This window comes from Cnephaeus nilssonii (assembly GCF_951640355.1).
Source record: "Cnephaeus nilssonii genome assembly, chromosome: 10".
NCBI classification, from domain to species: Eukaryota; Metazoa; Chordata; class Mammalia; order Chiroptera; family Vespertilionidae; genus Cnephaeus; species Cnephaeus nilssonii.
Genome location: NC_137081.1, coordinates 2,714,143 through 2,739,850, shown reverse-complemented (window position 1 = coordinate 2,739,850; position 25,708 = coordinate 2,714,143). Strand labels below are relative to the sequence as shown.

The 25,708-nt window shown below is 38.4% G+C and overlaps 1 protein-coding gene across 12 annotated transcripts in view; it reads right to left on the bottom strand.

Moving 5' to 3' along the window:
* The window catches only part of PMS1 (PMS1 homolog 1, mismatch repair system component), a 124,227-nt gene that overhangs the window by 60,874 nt on the left and 37,645 nt on the right, over positions 1–25,708 (bottom strand). For 10 of the 12 annotated variants that reach the window (XM_079782736.1, XM_079782740.1, XM_079782739.1 and 7 more), the window contains 6 exons: positions 20,343–20,465; positions 18,746–18,889; positions 17,693–18,567; positions 8,764–9,249; positions 5,522–5,652; positions 1,410–1,570 (listed from right to left, as the gene is read on the bottom strand). In XM_079782736.1, coding sequence (XP_079638862.1) covers positions 1,410–1,570; positions 5,522–5,652; positions 8,764–9,249; positions 17,693–18,567; positions 18,746–18,889; positions 20,343–20,465 — 1,920 coding nt within the window. Of the gene's footprint in view, positions 1–1,409; positions 1,571–5,521; positions 5,653–8,763; positions 9,250–17,692; positions 18,568–18,745; positions 18,890–20,342; positions 20,466–25,708 lie in introns of those variants that run through there. The other 2 variants (XM_079782733.1, XM_079782735.1) reach the window with 2 other exon arrangements.

Sequence of the window (25,708 nt, the reverse complement as noted above, 5' to 3'; positions counted from 1 at the left end):
GGCTCTCTTCAAGGTCATCACTTCCATGCAGCAGCCACACCTAATGGTCTTAGCAACTACTCCCCTATGAAGAATGCAATTCTAATATTTAAATTTCTTTCTTCCCTTGAACGCCGCCCCCCGCCCCCCTTCTCCTTTTACTGTCCCATCTTTCTCTGTTTCACCTACCCTATTTTCTGGCGTATAAGACGACTGGGCGTATAGAAGATTTCCCTGGGTTAAAAAGTTCTTATACGCCAGAAAATACGGTAATTCAACCTGACCTTAAATGAAGCATTCCTGTGGTTGTGGTTCTGATAGGAGTTCTCTTTTATCCTAGACTATCTTCCTTTAAGAATCACACCCACTATTACCTTAATATAATGGTAGGTATAATAGCAGTAAAAATATTTGTATCTAATCCCAAACACTTTCTTCCATTATTTCTGAAATCTTACTTCTTCCCAAATGGTTCTTCAATACACAAACATGACCCACAACTCCTTCACGCACCCACTCCTTTTCCATCCCTAGAAACTGGCCACGTTGAATTGCCCCGTGCGGCTGGGAAATTCCACAAGACAGAGCTCCTGAAGGACTCACAGAAAGCCACGAAGACAATCTTCAGAAAGGTAAAGGTGGACTTCCCTGCTGAGGAAGCCTGACCCTCAGAATGCAACGGGCAGACCAGGACCAAAGTCTAAAACAAAAACAGCTCATTTTTTTTTTTAAAGGGAGAAAATAAACTTTACTAAAGATAAGGTTCACTTTAAAAATAATACCAGTCAACCTTGAGGGATAAAGGCTCAAATAGAGATAATTACTACTGTCCTCCCACCACTATTAAATGTGGACATTTAAAAGTTTATAATCTTCCTCCACCCTCTCTTACAACATATTTTTTATTGTTGCTAGTATTGTAGATGTCTCCCATTCCCCACCCTTTACCTCTATTATTTTTTAATTTATTTTTTAGCCCACTGCTGCATATCTCATATGTGCTAGAAAACTTCAATTTCCATTTACTTAATAATCTACCTCTTTCATTTTCTTTCTCCTCTTTTGCTCTTGAAAATCACATTATAGTTCTTTTTACACAAGTATTTGGTATTAAGATGGAGCAATTTTGAATCCCTTCTAAAAAAATACACAAACAACACAACAAAAAGAACTTCACTACAAAAAGTCTCATGCATAAGGCTCTTTCTCAATATGTACTCAAGAAATAATGTTATAGTAAGAATCCATCACAGTATACCACAACCAGCCTATTTTAAAGGAGTTTTCTTTTTTCTTAATAGTATTTCCCTCTTGCAAACAATAATAAACCTTATAGAAACTTTACTATTTTGAAACCATTTATTATTTTATTAAGGAACAGTTAAGTATCTTAAAACCTTAGCCAATCTACATAATTGAATAATGCATACCTCTAAATAACTTATCACTTTGCGAGGTCTACATTCATAAACTTCTTTTGCATTTTTGTTGATTATAGCATTAAGAATTTCTTTTAAATCCATCACGCCATAGAATGGAAGACAGTTAGCCATTCCCTCTATTTCTAAGTAGTTTTCAGCAATGGAAACGCCTAAAAGAAAAAAAAGAAAAACACCCAAAAATACCATATTTATCGTTAGTTTAGTTGTGTTTGAATTTTATTCCAGAAAATATCTATTAAAAACAAAACCACTGTTTGAGTATTTAGTGAACCTTCATAGAATGCAATATAGTCAGGACAAAGTTCTGTTCCTTAGTTGGGAGAACAAACATTAATTTCCCATAGGATTTCACATTTCCAGTAAGTCACAGTGTTTGTAGAAACCACATGAGCTTTGTATCATTTAATCCCAATGACTGCTGTTCTGTTCCCTGCATTTGTTTAGAAGATTTCCTTCTTTAGAGAGAAAATGGAGTCCCATGATGTTTATTAAAACAAAAACTGCTCTAAGTGTTTTCACAACTGCTGCTGTTCAAGTTCAAGCCTATTGATTTAATACCTAACTTAAAGGCATGGCTTATTTCAATGATTATTTTAACTTACAAATTATAAAAATACATAGGAATTTTATTTTCCAGCTTTATTGAAATATAACTGACATAACATTATATAAGTTTAAGGTATACCAAGTATTGATTTGATATACATATGTTGCAAAATGGTTACCACCATAGTGAGTAGCTTATTAATATACTAGAGGCCCAATGCACGAAATCCGTGCAAGAGTAGGCCTTCCTTCCCCCGCTGCCGGCACCGGATTCCCTCTGGCTGCCGGCAGGCACCCGGGACCTGGGCTTCCCTCGCAGCCCCGGCTTCGTCCAAAAGGATGTCTGATCTAATTAGCATATTATGCTTTTATTATTATAGATTATTATATATTAGTAATTTGAGGAAATGAAATGCTAATGTTTATTCAATATATTTTATTAGGACAGTGTGTAAAACTGACATGTTATGTATTATTTAAGCTACTCTAAATAATTTAATGATTAAAATAAAACTAAAAACCAGCTATACCATTGAATATAAAACTAGGTAAAATATTCATAATAGCACATATTCACTCCAAAGCATCCAATTTTGCATTAGAATGCATGTTACGATTTTGGAAAATAGCAGACTTGTTTTCTTTGGCTGTATCTGTGTGACAGGATTCTTCATATTGAAGTCCATAGACTGTTACTTTGAAGTAAAGAAAATGAGACAGTCCAAAGCTGGAAAGTGGTATAAATGAGCTATAAATGGATGGACAAAAACAAAAAAGAGGAGTGATGTAGCTTGAAGAGTTTCGGACCCTGATGTGACGATGACCCTATCCCTAGCCTGTTCTCACTTAGGCCAGTTCCTTGACGTGGACGGCAGATGCAATAGCGGTACACTAAACAGAGCAGGCACCCTACGCTCTTCCTGGGAAACAACCGACGACTAGAATAAGAACATGTAAGATCAGCCAGTAAGTGATAAAATACAGACTGCAGTGAATGGAGACAAAATGAGAGTTTGAACAACCAGGGGAACTTAAGTAGGACTTGAAACAGGAGTTAGGCAAAAAGGAGGTAGCAGAATATTCTAGTTCACATCTTACAAATATATAGATATGGAAATTCACAAAAATATTAGTCAAGAGACTTGTTACTAATATGATTTGATTGTAAAGTCTAATGCCAACTATATTTGCCCTGAAAAACTGTACACATTTCAGAGAATTACTTGTGGACATGGGTGAAAAGCATTTGGCAACAGATGAGGAAATCAGCACTATTTTAATCTCTGTGCTTGCAAAATTCAGATATAAAAAACTTAGATATCTGGAACCATGTGACTATAAACTTTCAAGACATTTCCATAAAATTCTGTGAAATGCTTCCTAATTTTCAAAGAAAATACTTCAAATTAATAAGTAGTTTGACAAGTTTTCACTTCCTAAAACATGGAATTCTTATTGATGCAGAACAAAAAACTATGCCATTAATAAGCAAAGTTTTTAGGGTCACATTCAGAATCTTTTCCCTCTAAGTCAGATGTATTCTTCCTATCTTTCATTGCCTATATCCAAAGATGTTTTGTAAAAACTGGCAAATTGTTGATCCAAAGTTAAGTCCAATACAACAAAACTCTTACTAAAAAAAAGAAATGGGTTTTAAGAAACACACAGCATAAAAATTAATAAAGAAAAATAACCAAAAAATTAAGAAAGAAAACATGGAAGGTTTTTAATTTGATCTGTTATTGACAAGATATCCTCATGATAATCTGTTAATTCCAAACTAATCAAGTCAGTTTGCAGATGACCGTCTTAGTGATTTTTACACCTTTGGTGCCATGCAAAAAGTACTGGCGTTCAGTCAGACTTAAAACACACTATCTACAAGCTAAGAGCTGACAGCATCTGTCAGAAACTCACTGGTAGCTCAAAAGTAAACATGCTCTTGGAACAGATAGGGCAGTTACCCTAAATTTTTTTTTTTAAATTGCTGTGATGACATCTTTCAAGAAAAAAATGGCACCAGCCACCAACACCAAAGAGTTAATTAGGAAAGTAGATTAAGTCAAGAAGAAATGTCTTGCTACACACACATACCTTGTTTCACACTGCAAATCAATTAAAAATGTGCCAGGGTCCCGAAGAAGAAAGATTTCTAGAAGGACTAAAAGAAATGACTGCACGTTAGTGCAGGCCAGAGAGGAGTGCAAAAGGATGGGAAGAAGAGTATCTGAACACATATCACTCCGCTGCTGCACACTATGCTGACCGATTATGTAAGTGCTTTGGTTAGTTGCTCACTACTTCATGATGTAAATATCTCAATTTTAATAGGGAAGCAATACAACAAATTCATTAAGACCAGGCTCTAAAAGATAGATTACGTGGGTTCAAATCCTGGTTCTACCACTGTGAACCTTTAAGCAAACTTAACTTCTCTGTGCTTTGATTTTACCACCTATAAAACGCAATAGAGCTTACTTCATAGGGCTATTTGAATAATAAATTAATACATTTAATATTAAGAATATTCAATAATTACTAGTTGTTATTGATGAAGAAATATCTAGGCTAACTCACTTTCCTATAAACACTGTTTAAATGGCAGAGTTGGAATTTAGACACTCTTTACTCCAAATCTAACTATCCAAGACCAAGGCAGTGAGTAGGTAAGTTTAGGTAGGTATCCTTAAAACTGAAAAAGCCAAGTAAAATTAAAGTTTAGAACACCAAAGTATTTTCAGTTTTACCCAATTTCATGGTTTTGTACATTGTTTTCGCTTATTTTCTTTTGAGATCTCAGTAAAACATTCCTTTAAAAATCGTCAACACTGTTTTGGTTGAACTTTGTTTTTCTACACTTTGGTCACAAGTGTAGGATTGGGTGGAAGAAGGAACAGTATTATCACTCTTGGTGGTGCCTTTGTGACCCCTGGTGCCAATTTAGGAAGCTGGGACAGAAGGCGGTGAAGTCCGGAAACCATCAAAGAACAGAGCAAGGGCCAGCCAGGAAAAACTGAAGTCTCCTAGCCAGGGGAGCCTTTTTTCCTCCCCACCCAGTGAACTTCCATACCAACAAAGAGTGCTATCACACAGTCTGTTTAGTAAGGCCAGGGGATCAGATCATCCGCTCCCCAAACAGTAAGAGGGCTGGTGTTACACAGTTAATTGAAAGCAACAGCACGATTTAAGAAAAAGAACGGGGCCCATTTTTGTTAGGTTACTCCAGGAGCTACAGATTTACCTCTGCTTTATCATCTAAATGAGCATTCAATAACTAGCTAGAGCAGGCATTTGAATATTGTGACAAAGAATCGCAACTAAAACTACTTGACTAGTTATGGAAATGCAAATTCAAGCCAACAGAATGAAAGAGATACCAAACTTGCTTATTTCAGACCGATGTGACATGTCTGAAATATGACTGTTTTTACACGGCTGACGTACTTTTAGTGAGACGAAAATACACCATGATACCTCTAAATTATGAAACCCAAATGTGTCTCCTGGAACAAGATTTATTTTTCCACGTCAGGAAATATTAAACCACATCATACCTGGTATCAATTTTATCTTGAAACCATTTGCTGTAAGACGAGGATCGGACAGGTAAGTTGATCCACTGTAGCTTTGGTCACCTGCTGTCATTTTATATAAAATCTCTAAATAATGAGATCCATTAAAAAGACTGAAAAAGAAATAATGGTCTTTTAACTTACTAAATACGTAAAATAAAATTTAAAATTTTATGGAAAATAGTTACTCTAAGGGCCTTTTAAAAAGTGTTATTAGTAACCAAAATACAAAGGTATCAGTAACCCTGTAAGGAAATTTATTTTTTTACATTTGTTAATATTTTATAGAAGACCTACCACATACAACGTACAGGAGGAAGGATAGATATAAAAGACAGTTTCTATCTTCTATGATGTTATAAATAAAATGTAAAATAAACAAGTGTGCTCCCTCAATATAATACAAATGAAAACTATACCTACAAATGCATTTATACCTTTAAACAGACACCTAATATATTGCCAAGCTACTCAAGTGGTACAGCCTCCATAATTTCCAGTTTTCAGTCAATAGTAAAAAGATAAGCATATGTATCTTCTTCCAGGAGCGTATAAATTCAGTAATTCGGGGCCTGGGAGAGCTTCCTTCAGGCATGGCACGTTTGCCAACAGTGGCGTATGAGTGGCATAGGCTTTAAGCAAAGTTCTGAGGTAGCCAAAGATCCTCTAGGGCACAAGTTAGCCTTTCATGTTGGTTATGGGCTCACAGTGCTCACACATGTCCCTACAATAGTGTCTGCTGGGGTTGGCGTGTGAGCAGGTACCATTTTCCCATTCAGTCAATGAATGTTTGAGTGCCTATCACGTGACAGACACTGTCTTAGGTGTGCAGGGCTCTGTTCTCTGTTTCTGTACAAGATTTTAAGTGGCTGTTTCTTCATTACAACCCTGGACCCTAGAAAAAGTAAATGAATAGATGATGTTTTTGCTTATCACCTCTGAAAGGTAAAGGACCCCACTGGCTATGACAGCAGATGCCACAGAGTGAAAACTTGGGCTACATTCAGAAAGTCAATCCGAGAGCCAGTGGTGGTGATGATACAGCACAGCAGCAAATGGTGCAGGCTCTACGGTTACTGTCTAGATTGGACACCTGGATCCAACTATGTATTAGCCACGTGAGCCTAGGTAAGTTACTTAACAGTTCTATGGCTCAGTTTCCCCACCTATAAATATGGATAATGATAGGACCTATCTCTCATCAGGTATGAAGATCATGAAAGCAAAGGGCTTAGAAAAGCTCTTTCATAAATAAGTGCTCAATAGACATTAGCCATGGTTGAGCTCCTGCTTTGTTTTACAGCTCTCTAAATTGCTCCCTTCAGAGATAAGCTACACAACCCTCAGGAGAATTCTAGTGAGAAAACTGAGCCCAATCCAAAATTACCCTGTCCATAGCTCAGTTCTGAAAAACTTACATTACTAACTGTAATGGGGACATCACATTTCAGAAAACTCCAGACACACCCTAGCTCTTTTTAAGGAAATAAACAGAAAAGTATCAGATATTTGAACTGTTTTAATTCAGCTGAAGGCTGCATTCATTCTTTTTCCGATGCTTCTTTTGGCAGTCCTAAGCCAATCTATACTATGAGAGATGCTGGATTTTAGTTAATGTGATTATTGTAGCCTTAATTATAAAAGATAACTTTAACAAATGTTGTTCTGTCCCATTTTTTTTTTCCTTCTGGTGACAGGGTCTTTAACACAAAGGTTTTAATATATTTTACAAGTAATTTTTTATTTATTCTTAGAAGTCTGAAAGAATTATCTGCAGATGTGTCCTAGGGAACAAATCCTAATTATCTTTCCATTTCAGGTTTTTATCTCCTTTGGTGTACCTGTGATTCTCTTCTACCTGTGCCACACTAAAAAAGAAATATTAAGTATAAAAAAGGGAAATATTAATGTTATTAGTTATTCATTTTTACAGAAAATAATTTGCTCATATAGGATGTAAAAAAGAAACTCTGTTTTAAAATCTATAATAGCCCTAGCTGGTTTGGCTCAGTGGATGGAGCGTTGGCCTGAGGACTGAAGGGTCCCAGGTTCAATTCCGGTCAAGGGCACATGCCTGGGTTGTGGGCTTGATCCCCAGTAGGGGGCATGCAGGAGGCAGCTGATCAATGATTATCTTATCATTGATGTTTCTATCTCTCTCTCCCTCTCCCTTCCTCTCTTGAAATCCATAAAAACATATTTTAAAAAATAAAATAAAATCTATAATAAAATTAGTTCCAAAATAATAACCAATGGATGAAACATTAGATGGAAAGATTGATAGGGAACTTAAGGTGGAAGATCAGGCTGTCACCTGCTGACAAGTGCCTTTGATGGGATGAAATATAAAGCACGTGGCACCGTCTATGAAGCAGTCTCATCAGAAAGTGGAAACTAAATCCATTCAATGCTCCTGAGCTAACTTCCACTGAAATACAGGAGAGGGAAAAACAAGTTGACCGCCATCTCATGGAAGCAAAGAGACAAATCGAGACTAGACATTCCAATGAACAAGTGTCGGTATTAATAAAAAGTTAATGGTGTGGTATTAAGATAGATTTGTGAGCACACCAAAATGTAACAGTTGGACTTGGACTAGATACAAACTGAAAATTTTAAAACTATAGGAAAGACATTTTGAGACAATGAGGAACAATTCCAAGGAATTATTATTGTGTAAGTTATGATAAAGGCACTGTGGTTAGCTAAGAAAATAGCCATTTTTGAGAGAGATATACTGAAAGACATATGGGTGGGAATTGTTCTAAAATACTTTAGCAAAGGAAAGAAAATATGCATATATATACATACACACACCCATACATGGGCAAACAGAGTAAATGTGGCAAAATCTTGAAAAACTGTTGTTAAAGGTATTCATTGTACAATTCTATTTTGGTATGTTCTTTAAATGTTTACGAGCACACAACAAAGAAGAATTACGGCAACCTCACTTCAAAATTACCCTAGGTAAGTCACTAATGTACGGGAGAATTAAGCTTCATATTGATTAATTGCAGAACTACGTAGAATATTTTAAAATTATTTACTTAAATGCAATTACTTCCACTGAAGATAAGAAATGAAGTTTTTAAAAGATTTCTTTAAATAAACACCACTTTTCCCTATTAGGAAACACTTTCAACTTTTTACCTCCAATTTCTAATCTAGTATGGATTAATAAATGTTTTTAGAGTAAAAAATATTATATTACTTCACCATACCTCTCTGTTAATATAATTGGTTTTTCCAATGGTTCTGCAGGAAGTTTATGATTCTCAAGAAGTCTTTTAAATAGCAGGGCTTCTTCCACTCTATATGGATTTAACAACATTACCTCTGTTTGGGATGTAATTAGCCATCCATCAGGAAACTTGAGATTGTGGATTAAGCAAAGGTCGTCTTTTTCTTCTAGTTCAAATTTCTTGTGTTTCTCTACATTTTTTTTGAAGTTTTCCATAGAAAAGTGAATTTGAACTATTTTAATGGTTTGACTCTTTTTTTTTTCAATCTGGGACTGGAAAAGCTCATCAAGTTTTGGCTGATTAGATAATGACGTTTTCAGCTTGTGCTTCTGCGCCAAACTCCATGAGCTTGTGGGTTTCATTTTTTTTCTGCCATCTTGTAATGAGGCTTGTGACTCCTGTTCAATGGCTCTCTTGATTTGCCTATTGTATCGTTCCAAGTCTTTAGCAGCCCTCTCTTCATATCTATGAATAGATAAAGAGAACTAATGAGTTTATAATCAGAAATACATTAACCATCCGAAATAAATTTTATAAAAAACTAGAGGCCCGATGCATGAATTTGTGCACACTGGAAGGAAATTAGAAGAAATATTTTAATATCACTATTTGCCCTTTCTCTATAATAGAAGTGTCAACCAAATTCACGATCGACAATGACAGATCGAAACACGTGCAGAGCTTTATATGTATCACGCATGCGCGAGTCAACTTAGCCTTTTATAGATATAGAATAAACTTGCTTAATTGGACCCGCTTTCTGATTTAGCTAAACTTTTTCCAGCCCAGTGAAGCACCCCAACTTCTCTTTCAGGTAATTGTCAGCAACACAGCAGTAAATATCAACACAAAGCAGATTATTATTATAGATCACGCAGGGAGAACAAAGGGTGAAATATTTAACTGCAGCAGTGTTTGACTACATTCTGTGCAGTGAGAAAACCAGAAGTCATTTTCAAGATGCACCATTTCTTACTTCTTTTAAGCTTTCTAAATCTCCGTTTTCCAGCTAATGAAAAGAAAATAGGATTCCACTGAGTCGCCTATCTACCTACTCCAGGACTTCTGTGAGGATTAAATGAGATGAGGCACAGGAAGATGCTTCACAGACATTTGGTTAAAGTATAAAATGTTTTCACCTGGTTATAAAGCAAGTGGTGTTCCTGGGCTGAAGAAACTCCAAGGAGGCTAGTTGCTAGGGAGAGGAAGCCTGGCGTTGCTATGTGACATCATTACCCAGCACCCACAGCGACCGTTTCTGGGCTGGGCTGTGGGCCGCATTTTGCACCATGGGGTCTTGGCAGCATCGGCTGCAATTTGGTGGGGTGTTGCTCCATGGTGGTGGCGGGGCCTGTGTCCCATTTGGGGAAGCTGAGTGTTGCTTTGTCGGTCAGGTCTGAGGTGTCATTTTTCTGTAAATGGCCAGTGCACATCATGGCAGCTCCTGCGTTGAGCATCTGCCCCTGGTGGTCAGTGCGGGTCATAGAGACTGGTTGGACACTTAGCATTTTATATATATAGATAAAGCTGACATTCCAGGCTGGGAGCTGTGAAGGAGCTATACTGGACTCTCTCTCTCATATATGAACAAAACAGATACCACCCATTTAACGTAGGCACTGAAGAGCAGTCAAAAGCAGGCAGAAACTATAATGGATTCAACCCTCGGATAAAGAGAACCACATTTATACAGCCTTTACCCAGAGAGCAGTTCCCAGCATTAAGAAGAGTGGCAAGAACTCCCATCAGAAAGCTGCACGGCCATTAGCTTGGGTCACCAGGACACAGAGCTAGCTCCTTGCTTCCAAAACAACTGAAAACGGAGGGAGAAAATCCCATGTGTGGGACCCCAGAGGAAAACAATCACTAGGAGGCTAAATGAGCTAAACAGATATTTCAGTGGCTACTTAATGCAATGAGAGAGAGAGAGAGAGAGAGAGAGAGAGAGAGAGAGAGAGAGAGAGAGAGAGAGTTTGGAGTTTGAATTCCACAGAATTAGATGGCACATAAACACTTTAGGCTTTCAATTAAAACTGAAGGAAGACCACATTTTAGAGGTAATAAAAAAACAACTGTCCTATAACTGTGGAAGCTGCCCTAGGACTAAAGGCAAAATTTGTCTCCCTACTGAAGTGTAAAGCAAAGCTTCCATAAGCTCAAGGTTATCTGTCAATAATTTAAATGCCTGGCAGAACCAAAACCAACATTTTCAGAAGAAAACAGAATCCAGAGTTTCTACAACGTATCAGCTACAAGGTCCATTATACAATCAAAAGCTACCACTCAGCCAATAAAAAACAGAAAAATATGATTCATGGTCAAGAAAAAAAAGTGATCAGTAGAAACCAACCTCAAGATGACTCAAATGTTGGAATTTGCAAAATAAATAAAAAGTTTTTTATAAGTATTTAAGGTCTTAAAGGAAAAGACGATCATCATGAGAGAATAGAAGGGGGTATCGCAACAGAGAAGGAAAATTATCAAAAGGATAAAATGGAAATTCTAGAACTAAGAAACACAATATCTAAAATGAAAAAATTTACTGGGTAGGTAGGCTTAACAGCAGGTCAGAGATGGGGAAAAAAAGGGTCAGTAAAATAGAATACAGATCAATAGAAATTATCCAATCTGAACAGAGAGAAAAGTGATTGAAGATTGAAAAAACACCTTAGTGACTTATGGCACAAACAGCAACCCAAAATATAAGTAACTTATAAACAATAAAAGTGAGGGGCAAGAAACATCTGAAGCAATGAAATTATGGCTGACACAACCAATTTGGAGACACAACATTTTACATATCCAAGGTCAGTCAACTCCAAGCATGATAAATCCAAAGAAATTCACAGCTAAGTATATTAGAATCCTAACTGCTGAAAACCAAAATAAAGATAAAGCAGTAAAGGAGAAAAAAGATATTATTTAATTGCTAAAAACCAAAGGTAATAATAATATTCTGAAACGAGTTAGATTAAAAAAAAAGAGAGACATTACAAAACAAACAAAAAACACCACCATAAAAATAGACATTATCAGAAAAAAAATGTTGAGAATCTATTTTCAGCATCATTGTACTATTGAGGAATGACACCAAATGGATACTCAGAAATAATGAACAGCAGAAATGGTAACTGTGTAGGTAAACAGGAAAAAAAATCTTTAAAAAATTACAATTTACAATAGCTAAGATTTGGAAACAGCCTAGGTGCCCGTCAGCAGATGACTGGATCAGAAAACTGTGGTACATCTACACAATGGAATACTATGCTGCCATAAAAAAAGAAGGAATTCTCATCATTTGCAGCAACCTGGGAGGAATTGGAGAATATTATGCTAAGTGAAATAAGCCAGTCAATGAAAGAAAAATACCACATGATCTCACTCATTTATGGATAATAAAGAACATTATAAACTGATGAACAAAAAGATAGATACAGAGACAGTAAAGCAACAAACAGACTTTCAAATTACAGGGGGAAAGTTAGGGAGAGGTGGGGGAGATAAGAAATCAAACGAAGGACTTGTATGCATGCATATAAGCATAACCAATGGACGTAAAACTCTGGGGGGTGAGGGCATGTATGGGTGTGGGGTGGGGGGGGTAATGGTAAGATATGTACACATATAATACCTCAATAAAAGAAAAAGAAATAAAAAAATAAAATAAAAATACAGTATTTTAAAGTGAGGTTTATGTTGTATGTAGATATAAAATATATGACACCACCTGCAGAAAGGACAAGAGTGGTAAATGGCATTATACTTGCAAAGTTTTTATACAGGGTGAGGCAAAAGTAGGTTGACAGTTGTTCATATAGAAAATAATAAATAGTAATACAAGAATAAACTCACATACTCACAACTAAAACATACTTTTGACCCACTCTGTATTTGTGTGAAATGATATCCTACTAACTCTTAAGTGATAAATTAAGGATGTATACAATATTCCCCAAAGCAAAAACTAATGCAAAGTTAATAAGGGAATTAAAGTTAAGTATTAAATTATATTTCTTTAACCTGAAGAAGGCTGCTTCCCAAAAAAAGGAGGAGTAGAGGAACAAAAGAGAGATGAGATAAACAAAATAAGAAAATGGTAGACCTAAACCCAACCATGTCAGCCATTAGATTACATGGACTGAATATTCCAATTAAAAGACAGGTTGCCAAGCTGAATTTAAAAAGAAAAAAGAAAAAAAAATCCAGCTATATGTCTACAAGAGTTACACTTTAAATATGTAGATGCAGACTGTTCAAAAAGAAGAGCCTTATGTATTTACCCTAGTATAGTTTTATTGTTATTTTAGAATGAACTCCTACTTATTTAAGAAAGTTTGCTGTGAAACGGTATGACATGTTATGCTGGCAGCAGCCTCATATATCTTGCATTTATTAAATGTCTTGCATCATTTTCTTTTGTGCTTGATTTAATCTCATGCTTTATAACATTAGTGTAGTCTAAACATACAGTGTTTATAAATGTACAATAGTGTACAGTAATGTCTTAGGCCTTCACATTCACTCACTCACGGACTTATTCAGAGCTCCACTCATGGTAAGTGCCCTATAGAGGTGGACCATTTTAATCTCTTATGCCATATTTACTGTATCTTTTCTACATATCCCCATCTTTAGGCAGTGCATGACTATATACTTATACAATTGAATATAATTGATTAAAAATGAACTATACAGATACACTCAACAAATATGATGAAAATCACTAAAATATTTTGTTGAGGGGATGATGCTAGGTATAAAAGTACATGATTTTTATATATACTAGAGGCCCGGTGCACGAAATTTGTGCACGGGGTTGGCGGTATGTGTGTGTGTCCCTCAGCCCAGCCTGCACCCTCTCCAATCTGGGACCCCTCGAGGAATGTCCGACTGCCCTTTTAGGCCTGATTTAGGAGCGGGCCTAAACGGGCAGTCGAACATCCCTCTCACAATCCAGGACTGCTGGCTCCCAACTGCTCGCCTGCCTTCCTTCCTGATTGCCCCTAACTGCTTCTGCCTGCCAGCCTGATCACCCCCTAACCACTCCCCTGCCAGCCTGATTGATACCTAACTGCTCCCCTGCCAGCCTGATTGCCCCTAACTGCCCTCCCCTGAAGGCCTGGTCACCCCTAACTGCCCTTCCCTGAAGGCCTGGTCACCCCTAACTGCTCTCCCCTGCAGGCCTGGTCCCCCGCAACTGCCCTCCCCTGCAGGCATGGTCCCCCCCCCCCCCAACTGCTCTCCCCTGCAGGCCTGGGTCCCCCCCTCCCCAACTGCCCTTCCCTTCAGGCCCAGTCGCCTCCAACTTCCCTCCCCTGCAGGCTTGATCGCCCCCAACTGCCCTCCCTTGCAGGCTTGATTGTCCCCTACTGCCCTCCCCTGCTGGCCATCTTGTGGCAGCCATCTTGTGTGTTGGAGTGATGGTCAATTTGCATATTACTATTTTATTACATAGGATAGAGGCCTGGGCACAGGTGGGGGCCGGCTGGTTTGCCCTGAAGGGTGCCCCAGATCAGGGTGGGGGTTCCCTTGGGGCATGGGGCTGCCTGGGCCAGGGGCCTGTGGTGGTTTGCAGGCCAGCCACACCCCCTGGCAACCCAAGTGGAGGCCCTGGTATCTGGGATTTATTTATCTTCTATAACTGAAACTTTGTAGCCTTGAGCGGAGGCCAGGGCCGGCCAGGGCGGGTGGGAAGCTTGGCTTCCTCCATCGCCAGGGGCAACCCGAGCCTCCTGCTCTCTCCAGCTCTGTGGCTGCCACTATTTTTGTTGGGATTTATTTATCTTCTATAATTGAAACTTTGTAGCCTTGAGTGGAGGCCAGGGCCGGCCAGGGCAGGTGGAAAGCTTGGCTTTCTCCATCGCCAGGGGCAACCCAAGCCTCCGGCTGGCTCCAGCTCCATGGCCGCCGCCATATTTGTTGGGTTAATTTGCATACTCACTCCTGATTGGCTGATGGGCGTGGCTTGTGGGCATAACAGATGTACGGTCAATTTGCATGTTTCTCTTTTATTAGATAGGATGTGAAGTTTAAAAACTGGAAAAAGTAAGCAAGTGTGATGGAAATCAAAACAGGGCTGTGTATGGAGATTGGCTGGTTCAAGTGGCATAAGGGGACTTTCTGGGGTGATGGAAATGTTCTACATTTTGGGGTGGTGACCATGGGTCTACACATATGAAATGCATTGAGCTATATATATGGTTAAGATCTATGCATTTCACAGCAACTACATTTTACCCAATTTGAAAATCCATTTAAGAAAGCACTGAAGGCACAGGTACTAAAAAAACCAACAACAATCAATCCCAGTCCCAAAGAGTTCCTTATACTTTTGCTATCACATTAACACGGAATAAACAATTCCCTGAGCACCACAAAAGAAAATTTACAAACCTTAATATCCCATTTGCTAAATAGATACTAGTAAAATTAAATTCAATATAACAAGCAAAATTACAATGATTAAAATTATAATGATTTCATAGCTAAACATTTATTTTTTCAGTTACTACTTATTTCTCATTTTAGAGTCATCAATGAAAAAAAGGTATGAAATAATGAACATTTAAAAATTTTACTGGGTTCTAGCATAATTGTTAGATCAACCCTTTTCTAAAAAATTGAAGTTTCTGTTTCTCCAGGCCTAGGCTGAGGTCAGGCAGTACTGTTTTTTAAAGAGTTCTATGGGTGATTCAAATGCATATCCAGAACTGAAAATGACTATTATTATGTTCAGCAAAGTGTAGTGGCGAAGAGCACAGTCCACCAACACAGGCTGCTGGTTTGACTCTGGCACTTAGTAGCTCTGTAAACCTCGGCAAATTATTTAATTTTTCTGTGTCTCAGAATGGATAATCTACAGCTACTTCATAGTAGAATAATACCTGGCACATTGTAAATGTTGATGTTTGATACCATTATTTTCTATCAAGATACATAATGAAAAGGGAACACAATTTGACTAATGGTTAATAATTATTTAAGCAACCTTGCTAATTTCTTTTTTAAATTCAGTTTTAAATTTGAGGCTAGAAAATGTTATCTCTTGTTTTAAGAAATGTAAGAAACGGGCTGAATTCCATTGTAGGTAATATGCATAAAACATTTTTAAGGAGAAATATGAATAGATCTGTGTCAGAAAATAAAAATGCTATTAATGGGAGAGCTATATTAAATGTTAAAGTGAAATTAAGAGACAAGAGACCATGGCATGTTGTTTAGTTGGCACTCAGTACTTGTTTGTTAAATAAAGAAATGTTATCTGGATGAGAATGTAAAAAGACCTTGTTTCTCTGTAAACTGGGCAAAAAATGCCTCTTTTGGTTAGTCACCACATCATATTCATAATTTTTTACATTATTTTCTCTCATTTCTACTTAGAACCTGAACTTCTGGATTAGCTATATAAAACACATGATTAATTTATTTTCAATATTACTACAATTAAGTATTTTTAGCTCCTGGACTTCCAATTCAAGATTTCCTGTACGGTGGAAAATAAGTTCAAGATGAAGGTCACCATTTGTAATTAATTATAAAGCGCAAATTTTCACATATGGTACTAATCTTTTGATTTACTCAAGAAATCAATTTCATGAGTTTCTTGGGAAATATAAAAAGTTATGTCCAAAGGAATATTAAGTGAATGTTAAATAAAAATATCTGCTACCTATGACTTAAGGTCGTTAAGGGATTTATTAACTGGAATGGAAAAATTATAATTCTAATTTGACCAGTAATCAATTAAAATGATGCTTTAGTGACTAAATATTACATGTAGCTACAAAGTTTATTTACCATTTTCAATAATGCCCCCATTACAATCTATTCTTAGCTATTTTAAGTAGAAATATGTTCATACCTACTGCAAATCAAAGTTCGAGCGAACATCAATTGACTGAGAGCCCAGTGGCAGGTCACATGCCAAAATCTGGTTTCTAATCCACCGGAGGAGAGGATTCAGGGGAGGCAGGGACGAGAGCCAGAAAGGAAGAACTGAAAGACGAAAATACTCCTGTTCCAGTCTGTCCTAAGTTCTCAGCAGAAACCGGATTCTAGTTCTTTCCCAAGCTCTGTTATGGCTTACAGAACCCTTTCATGACCTGGCCTGCCTTTCTCCATCTTTCCTCATCACACTCCCATAAATTCAACTCCTATCAGAGAGGGCACCCTTCAGTTCCCGAATAACATCATTTCGCTTCTAGTTTCTGGGCCTTCTTACATGCTGTTCCTTCTCTCTAGAAAATTCCCTACATCTTTCTGATTAATTTCTATTCAGGGAAGCATTTCCTGTCCCACAGATGAGATTAAGACCAACTGCTAAGTGTTTTCATAATTCCCTATATTTTTTAGATTTAGGGGGGGGGGGGTCAGTGGGGGAAACAGGGGGACATCTGTAATACTTTAAACAATAAAGATTAAAACAGCTCATCATAGTCTATGATTATTATTTTTAACCCTTTGCACTCGCTTTTTTCTCGAGCTGCTACCGATGCTAACCGTGTCGAGTCACACTCGACATCCGAGTGCAAAAGGTTAAACTGTCTTCCTCCCTAGGCTACACCATTTAGAAGTAGAAAATGTTAACTTATGACTGTATTTGAAGTGACTAGCTAGAGTACATAGAGCCTTGTACACAGAATGCCCTCAACATATATTCCCTAATTTAAGGAAGGGAAGAGGAAGGGAAGGTGGGAGGAAAATGGCTGAGAAAGGCTTAAGAGCAGGTCAGTGATAATAAAACTGTAATTTTCTACAAAAAAAGTGATGCCAAAAAAAGGTATTCTAGCTAAGTCAAAAGGCATTTTTTCCATTCTGCTTTTCCATAAATAAGAAGTTAAAATTTTTTTTAACCCAGTGGATGGAAATATTTGAACATTCAGGTCACATGCAAGCTCTGGAAACTTACTTCAGTTTTTCCTCTTCACTCAGTGTCTCCCACAGTTCTTCAATTTGTCTTGTTGCATCCTCCAAACTGGTCTTAGAATTCTCTGTGAGAAACTGACCACGATGATCTTGAACAAAAAGGGCACTTGCTGACACGGGTTTCTTGATGACGCGGCTGCTAATTAAATCGTAAGCTGTAAGCTGTCCTGATTTGCTATCCACCACATTGGACTTTTTGCTACAGGAGCCTTCACTGAGGTTCTTTTGTTCAGGGCTTGGGTTATTTTTCTCCCTTACTTTACATGCTGAGCTTTCGTGAGGCACTAAAATTTCCACAGGCTCAATGTTTTCTCCCATTGAATTTTTGAGTGCATTTCCCCTGCTCCAGTTATCTGCACAAATTTCCAAAGACTTCTCAGGAACGGCTTCTTTCTCATTTTCCCCACTCCCATCTATACTGCCATTTTCTGATTGGGCGTGCTTAACAGAACCTACAAAACAAGTTTCAGGATATTCCTTCTCCGTGTCCTCACTTGATAAATTACCCATTGGGATCTCCAGAAATGTATTTTTAGTGTTATCAATGTTAGAATTTTCACTAATAAAATGGTCCTCATAATGGTCACGAACGTGTATATGATTTAAACAACCGTTTATGTTTTCTCCAGGTTCATCAGTATGCATATCATTTTGAAAAGAAATGCTCGAAGTATCAACATTTGGACAATTACTTCCAGATGATCCCGTCTTATTAAAAAGCACATCTGTTTCTGCTTTTTTACTAACAACTATGTCAGCTGAGGAAACATCTGTTTTATTATTTTCATAAGAATTTGTACTAGGCAGTGATCCGTAACAAGTTGTCAACAGATTTTCAAGAGCAATTAAAACAGATTCCTACAAATACAAATTAACAAATGTTAGGAGAAATTATAGAAAAAATAAATAGACAAGGTTTAAAATAATATTTAAAAATATGTATAAACAAGCAAATCTCCTTTGTCACACAAAAATGTTTAGGATAGTATAAGTTTGTAAATAACATAAATTAAAAAATGTATCCAAAAAAGTTTACCTTATTCTGTAGTAATACTTGACTTTTATCTGGTGTTAAATTTACATCCACGTTAGCTGTAGGAACATCAATTTTCAGAAAGAAAATGGGATACAAACGGGTAGATTCCTTTAGGCACTTCAGATTGTAATAACGTCGGATTAGCTAGAAATATTTGTAATGAATAAAAGACAAAAACCCCATATAAATAAATATTGCCATCCATAAAATAGCACCAAAAGAAGAATATTCAACTGAGTGGATGTAACTGCTTATAAGGAAAATCAGTATCTAAATAGTAACACTCATTTAGAGGCCTTGAACCTATGTGAATGAAGTACAAGCATTCATTAAGCAGTACAAATATCCAATGCAACTGGCTTCATAGTTATAGATCACAGTGTTAGCTCAGCTGGCGTGGCTCAGTGGTTGAGCATCGACCTATGAACCAGGGGGTCACAGTTCAATTCCCAGTCAGGGCACATGCCCAGGTTGCAGGCTCGATCACCAGTGTGGTGCGTGCAGGAAGCAGCCGATCAATGATTCTCTCTCATCATTGATGTTTCTATCTCTCTCTCCCTCTCCCTCCCTCTCTAAAATATATATATATATATCTCCAGTGTCAAAGTCCAGAGTTTAAATCCAAACTCTGTTACTTCCTGTCTACAAGATCAAGAAAGTGACTAACATTTTAATTTTTTCTCATCAAAAATAAAAAGAAAATAATATATCACATAATTGTGAAGACTTAATCAGACATCATATGTAAGGTACCTAGAAAAATATTTAATAAATGTTATTGTATCTCTTTCTCCTTTTCCTTCTCCTATATAATAAAACCCTAATATGTAAATCGACTGAATGGTGGAATGACTGGTAACTATGATGCATACTGATCATCAGGGGGCAGGCACTCAATGTGGCGATCCAGGGGCAGGGCCGGCCAACGGGCGGCGCCAGGCCGCCAGCCAAGGCAGGTGCTAGCGGGGGCCCCCAATCACCCCTGATCTCTGTCCAGGCCTAGGGACCCTACCCTATATATTGGGAACAGTCTCTTAGATTTAAAAATTAAAACCTGGCAAGGCTACTCTAACACTGAAGAAAACAGGATGATGCAGTGAAGACATGGATGGACTCTGGCTTGCACATTTTGTGGTCAGCCCTGATTCTGACACTTACAACTGTGTGACAAAGCCAATTACTTTACTTCTCTCTGCTTCAGTTTTTCCACCCATAAGATGGGAAAATGGTACTACTGCCTCAGAAGGATCATGTTATGTATTACTTTTTATAATCAGGGCAAAAAAATGTAGCTGCCCATACAACAGCAAGATGCCTTTCACCTGTATGAAAAGAATGGTCACTGGTGCATGCAGTGTCCTGGATTGCGAGAGGGATGTCTGACTGCTGGTTTAGGCCTGACATCCCCCAGGGGTCCCGAATTGCGAGAGGACACAGGCCAGGCTGAGGGACCCCCCCCTCCTGTACACAAATTTCGTGCACTGAGCCTCTAGTTTCAGAATGTAGTCTTAGAAGTAACCCTTGTAACAAGTTGACAAATGACAGAGCTAGTTTTCATTTCTGATCCAAGCAATGCTTTTTTTCTTAAAGAGATTACCTTTAATATGTCTTTTTGGTGTATTGGTCGACTGTTTATAAAGATGAAACTCCTTTCTGGGGTTGAAAGACTTGTGGAAGAGTGGTCTGCATCATGCTTTGGAAGAAATCCACTTAGATAAATCTATAATTGTAATTACAGAATTAATATGCAATGTAACAATAAGTGTGGTTCCATGGGTCTGGCTACATACGATACATTACAAGTTATCAAAACATAAATACATTTTCATCTTATGGTCTGATAACCATGTCTTGAGCATTAACTTTAAATAAAATATTGGAAGCATGTTAAATTGGTGTTCTCTGCCTCTAACTCTCTCTTTTTGCAATTCTATGTTAAGGAAAAATTGACATTCATAAAAGCTTCATGAATGGGCATATATCTTACTGCCAGAAGACATAAATACTGCTCTCTATGCTCAACTTTAAATTCTGTCTTTGAAATTTTTCTTTTCTCATATTGTGACTTTCCTTTTAGCCACCTTTTTCTATAAAGAAGTGGCTGTTTCTATATTTATTCTGAGTATGCTATAAAGCCAATCTGACTGGGTTTTATTTCAGAGTTAAAAATCTCTTGCTCTTTGGATTCCAAGATGGCTGCAGAATTCATGGAAGCTACATCAACCTGCTCCCAACCCAAACTGGATTTATAGCTAAATTATAAAGCAATCAACCTGAATAACCAACTGAGGGCTAGCTAAACTGAAATACAGTAACCAAGAATTTGCAGAAGCCACGTAGAGCCTGGTAAGAAGGGCAGAGACTCAGAAAAGGCTAGCCCCACACTCCGATGTGCTGGTGGCTGCCAAACTCCCTCTCCTGGGAGCGTGGTGACACAGGGATCCCCGACCAAGAGCAACAGGCAGGAAAGGAGCCCCCACAGCATCTGGTGGTGAAAATGATGGGAATTCAGTCCGCCTGGGAGACCAGACCCCACCTTCCCAGGGAAGAGCACTCCTATTGTTACAGCACCGGCCTGGGGAGTGCAGGGTCCAGACTCCAATTTCTGCCTCCGACTGCAGGCAAGGCCACACTGCCGAACTTGGTTCTAGCGGGTCTGCTGGCTACACCTAGCGGTGACTTTAAGCGGCCCTCTTCTTTCTGGGGGGAGGGGTGGAAGGGAGGCTCGAAGCTGGGACACTCAAAGTGTTAGACTCTTGAAGGCTATTGTCTGGGACTTGGATGAAGTGCTTAGCCACCTCCTATGGGCTAGACGGGCTTGGTGAAGTTGGGCAAGGTGGGGTGAGGGGGGTTAAAGGGGATGGGGACACCTATAATAGTGTCAACAATAAAAATAAAGTTTAAAAAAATATCTTGCTCTTTGACATTGATTACAGTGTTGTATTTTATCTTATTTTTCATTTAGAGAACTCTTTTACAAACAAACCAATTATTTATTTAGTATTTTTATGCATTCTTTCTCCATTTTACAAATATAAAGAGAAGGAAGAAAATTAAGAAAGATCCTAGAAAAAATTACCAATGAGAAGAGAGACACCGAGGGAACAGGAGGCAAGGAAAATGCTCCTACGTTTACCTTTAAAGATAATATAACCTTAAGAATACAGTTTGGGGCCAGACTGATACGATTTAAACCCCAGCTCCACTACCAGCTATGTGTCTTGGTCCAGGTATTTAAAATACAGGCCTATACTCTATCTGAAACAAGCAGAACCAGACGTGTTATTAACCTGGTAAATCATAGCGAAGTTTCAGTTTAGGGTTAGAAAAGGCAGACAATCTGTGGGGTTGCCATTTTCAGTTGCCCAGAAACCATGAGGCTCCTTAACAACACAGCCTGTAGGCCGCCACCAATCTCTGGCTACAGCTGCCCTTGGAAATAAATGTTTAAGGAAGACACATTACCAATTTTAGAACGCTAAGTGCATTACTGTCACAGTGCCAAATTGTGTCAATCTTAAAAAGTAAATTAGTAAAGCTGGATAATCCATTACAAAATGATACTACTTAATTAACTGCAAAACTTCACAGCACTTAGAAATGGTTGTATAATTGAACAGGTAACATGAGACCCTTCTTAAAGCACCTGCTGAGCATCAGGGATAGCCTATTTAGTCTCTAAAAGACTTACTAAGCTTGTGGATTAAAAAAAGTCTGCCCCAAATAGGTAATTATGAAGAATGAAATGAAGAAATTGTTAATACTGCTAATGTTTTTCTTTCATACCATCTTGATCGGCCACTGAATAATTACTATTACTTCCAAAATACCGAGCTTTTAAAAATAGCTTAGGATAATCTTAAGAACTAACAAACTATATTTAAGTTATATGGAAAAAGTACAAACAGCAAAGTTTTATAAAATGCTATAAAAAGTGAAAATCAAGCTAGTTCATGGAAAAATAATGTCTATACAAGACCAAGTCAGTGCAACAAAATAAAAAATTAGATAAAGGGCCCTGCTACCTGCCCAATCTGTCAAACCCATCTCTTCTCCTCCACCCGATTCTGTTGAAACCACAGTAACTGGTTTCCTAACACAAGTCCTTCTCCCATTTCAGTAAACCTCTAGAACACCATGGAGTTATGTTCCTACAGTAATACTTTAAGTACTCTGGTCAGGATAATGGGATAAGTCATGTAGAAATTTCCTTCTCCCCCATCCCAACTATAAATAGAAGGCACAGAGAGCTAAAATTAGTTTTTACAATAATTTCAAAAGACCGAACCATTTTTAAAATGACAAACATAAAGATGCTATGTGTGAAAAACATAACAGGGCGTGCTGGCTGAAGTCAGGAGTCGTATGTGCTGTAGGACCAGAAACCAGCTATGGCAGCTGGGAATTAAATTCTGTGTGGGAAGAAGGACAGAGAACATGCCCATGCACAACATGGAATTGAAACCAGCTTTCCAACTTGAATGGGTGGCTGCGATATCCTCCCTCCAACCCAGCACCCCAAAATGCTTAAAAAGACCTGTGTGGCTGTTTGCAAGGGTCACAGAGAGAGCACACACAACTCCACAACAAAACTAAGGCGAAACCCAATCAGCTAGGAAAAGGGGTCCCGAAAATCTTGGCAGGATGAAAGGCAGTGAGTACTAATTACAGCACCTCATTCTGAACTGGGGCTGGGAGGGGGTGGAATCTACCACACCATGAGGAGGGAGAGAAAGGGAAAGGGGAAAACCTAAACGACAAACCTGCATTCAAGGTGATTTTGCAAATTAAAATTTCAAAGCATATAAACAGCAGAGAATGAGAATATTCTCTCAGGAAAGTAGAAATGATAAAGCAGAATGAGAAGGACTTTGACTTTACTATGTGTACCGTGCTTTTAAAAGAGTAACGGAAAAAACATCAATTTTATAATAACCCAGAAGATAAAGAAATCAAAACTAACAGCTATAAGATAAGTTTAGAAGAGAATAGAAAAATGAATAAATTCTGAATCCTAAAAATAATATCAACTAGAAGACAGATGTCAAAAAACTCCAAAACAGAACTGGAGGAGCTCCATGAAGCCAACACAACCACCCAGGGAAGCAGCTAACAAATGCTCCCACAGCAGTGGTGTACATGGGCCACCGCCGATAACTGGAGGTTCTTCCCAAGAGGATTCCTGTACCAAGAAAACCGACCTTTACCATTAAGGGAAGAGAGATATAAAGACTCTCTACACCCGAGGTTCCCAGAGGCCATCCACCAGCCAAGTCCAGTGAGGGGCACGGATGACTAAGTTTCACAACTTACAGGTATGTGAGGAAGACAAAAATGCAGTGAGGGGGCAACTCTAGCAGTGGGCAAACAAACTTAAGATTGCCTTTGGCCAGAAATGAGAAGGTGTCGAAGAAACTCTGATATAAAACAACGCTCCTTACAAGCCCAGGAAGCATGCAAGGGTGATGGTGGCTGCTAACAACGTGAGAGAGTACCCGTCTAACAGTGCATGACAGAAGGTGCTATTTAGATTACTCTCACCAGAGACACTCAAAAAGGTTATCGTTCTGGAGCCACTCGTTTTCCAAATTCTCCCATTCCTCAACGCAAACATACCCACATGAAGATGCATCAAAAGTTTTGGTATCTCTCATAGATACCAACAGCCCTTATGAAATTCTATCTCAAGAAAAGACTTTTTAAAAAATCAATAGGCAAGCATAGATCTAGCAACACATCTCAATACACATCAGAGGGAAAAATTCCCAACTGCAGAACTGGCTCATGAGATAGTCCCATCAACACATGGAATCATACCTGGTCAAGGTCTATGTCAATACTTTTCATACTTCAATGCGCACCTGGAGACCTTGTTAAAATTCAGACTCTGATTCAGTGTGTCTGGAATGAGGACTGAGATTCTTCGTTTCTAACAATTAGCTCCCAGGTGATGCCAATGCTGCTGGTCTTCAGACCAGCCTACGGCAGTTAGAATTTCTAGAGCACAAACCACAGACATCAAGTAGGACCTCCTGTCACACACTTCCCAAGTTACCAGTGTAGCAATCAAGTCCCATGAAGCACAGGGATCCTATGGGAATGTAGACAATACCCTGACTATCCCAGGTCAGCCACCATCACCAGTCTTAGGTGGCATCTGGGTGTGTTGAAACTAAGTGAGTTCTGAAAAACAGGATCCATGTCAGATCATGGCCACACTCCAGGCACTGCAGCTGCCCACTAAGGCTGGCCTGACTCCTTCCGAGGGCAGAGAGAACTCTTAAGGCATTAAGTGAGCACAAGCTCCCATCCAAGACTCTACTAAAACGATAATAATTAAAAACTCAGCACTGCAAAGAGAATAAGAGGGGAACCAGTAGTAGAAAAGAGGTTCCCACAAGTTATAGAAAGAGGGAAGAGTAGACACACAAGCCAGCTGTCCAGGAGAACAGAGAACCTTCCGGCTTAATCAGCAGACACAAGAGCTCTTCTTAAAGGGAATGAATAAGGACAATCTTCCATAAACCGATTACAATTTAATTTAGTGCTCAGAAAGGGAAGGGAGGAGGAGGAAATGGAGGAGGAGGAGGAAGAAGAGGAGGAAAAGGGAGGGGATGGAGGGAGATAAACTGCATTTCCCAAGGCAGTGAGCATGGTTGTAGGGGAAGCCCCAACCCGTAACTCCAGGCCCAGGACCAGGATCTTCATAACTAACACTGCAGTGGAGCCTGAGAGCCACCAGCACCAAGCTCCCAATCAGACCTGCTATTCCGGGGAAAAGACAGCAGAAGAATGAGAGGCTTGGGAAAAAAGAACCTGGTAAGCAAAACGAAACTGACCTCCTAAGAAATAAGATTATTTAGGAACAAATAATTCAAAAACAAAAAGTTATTATCTTCAGAAAGATTCAAGATTTTGTATCCATAAAACAAGAATAAGTTACTTAGAAGCAACACAACTTTA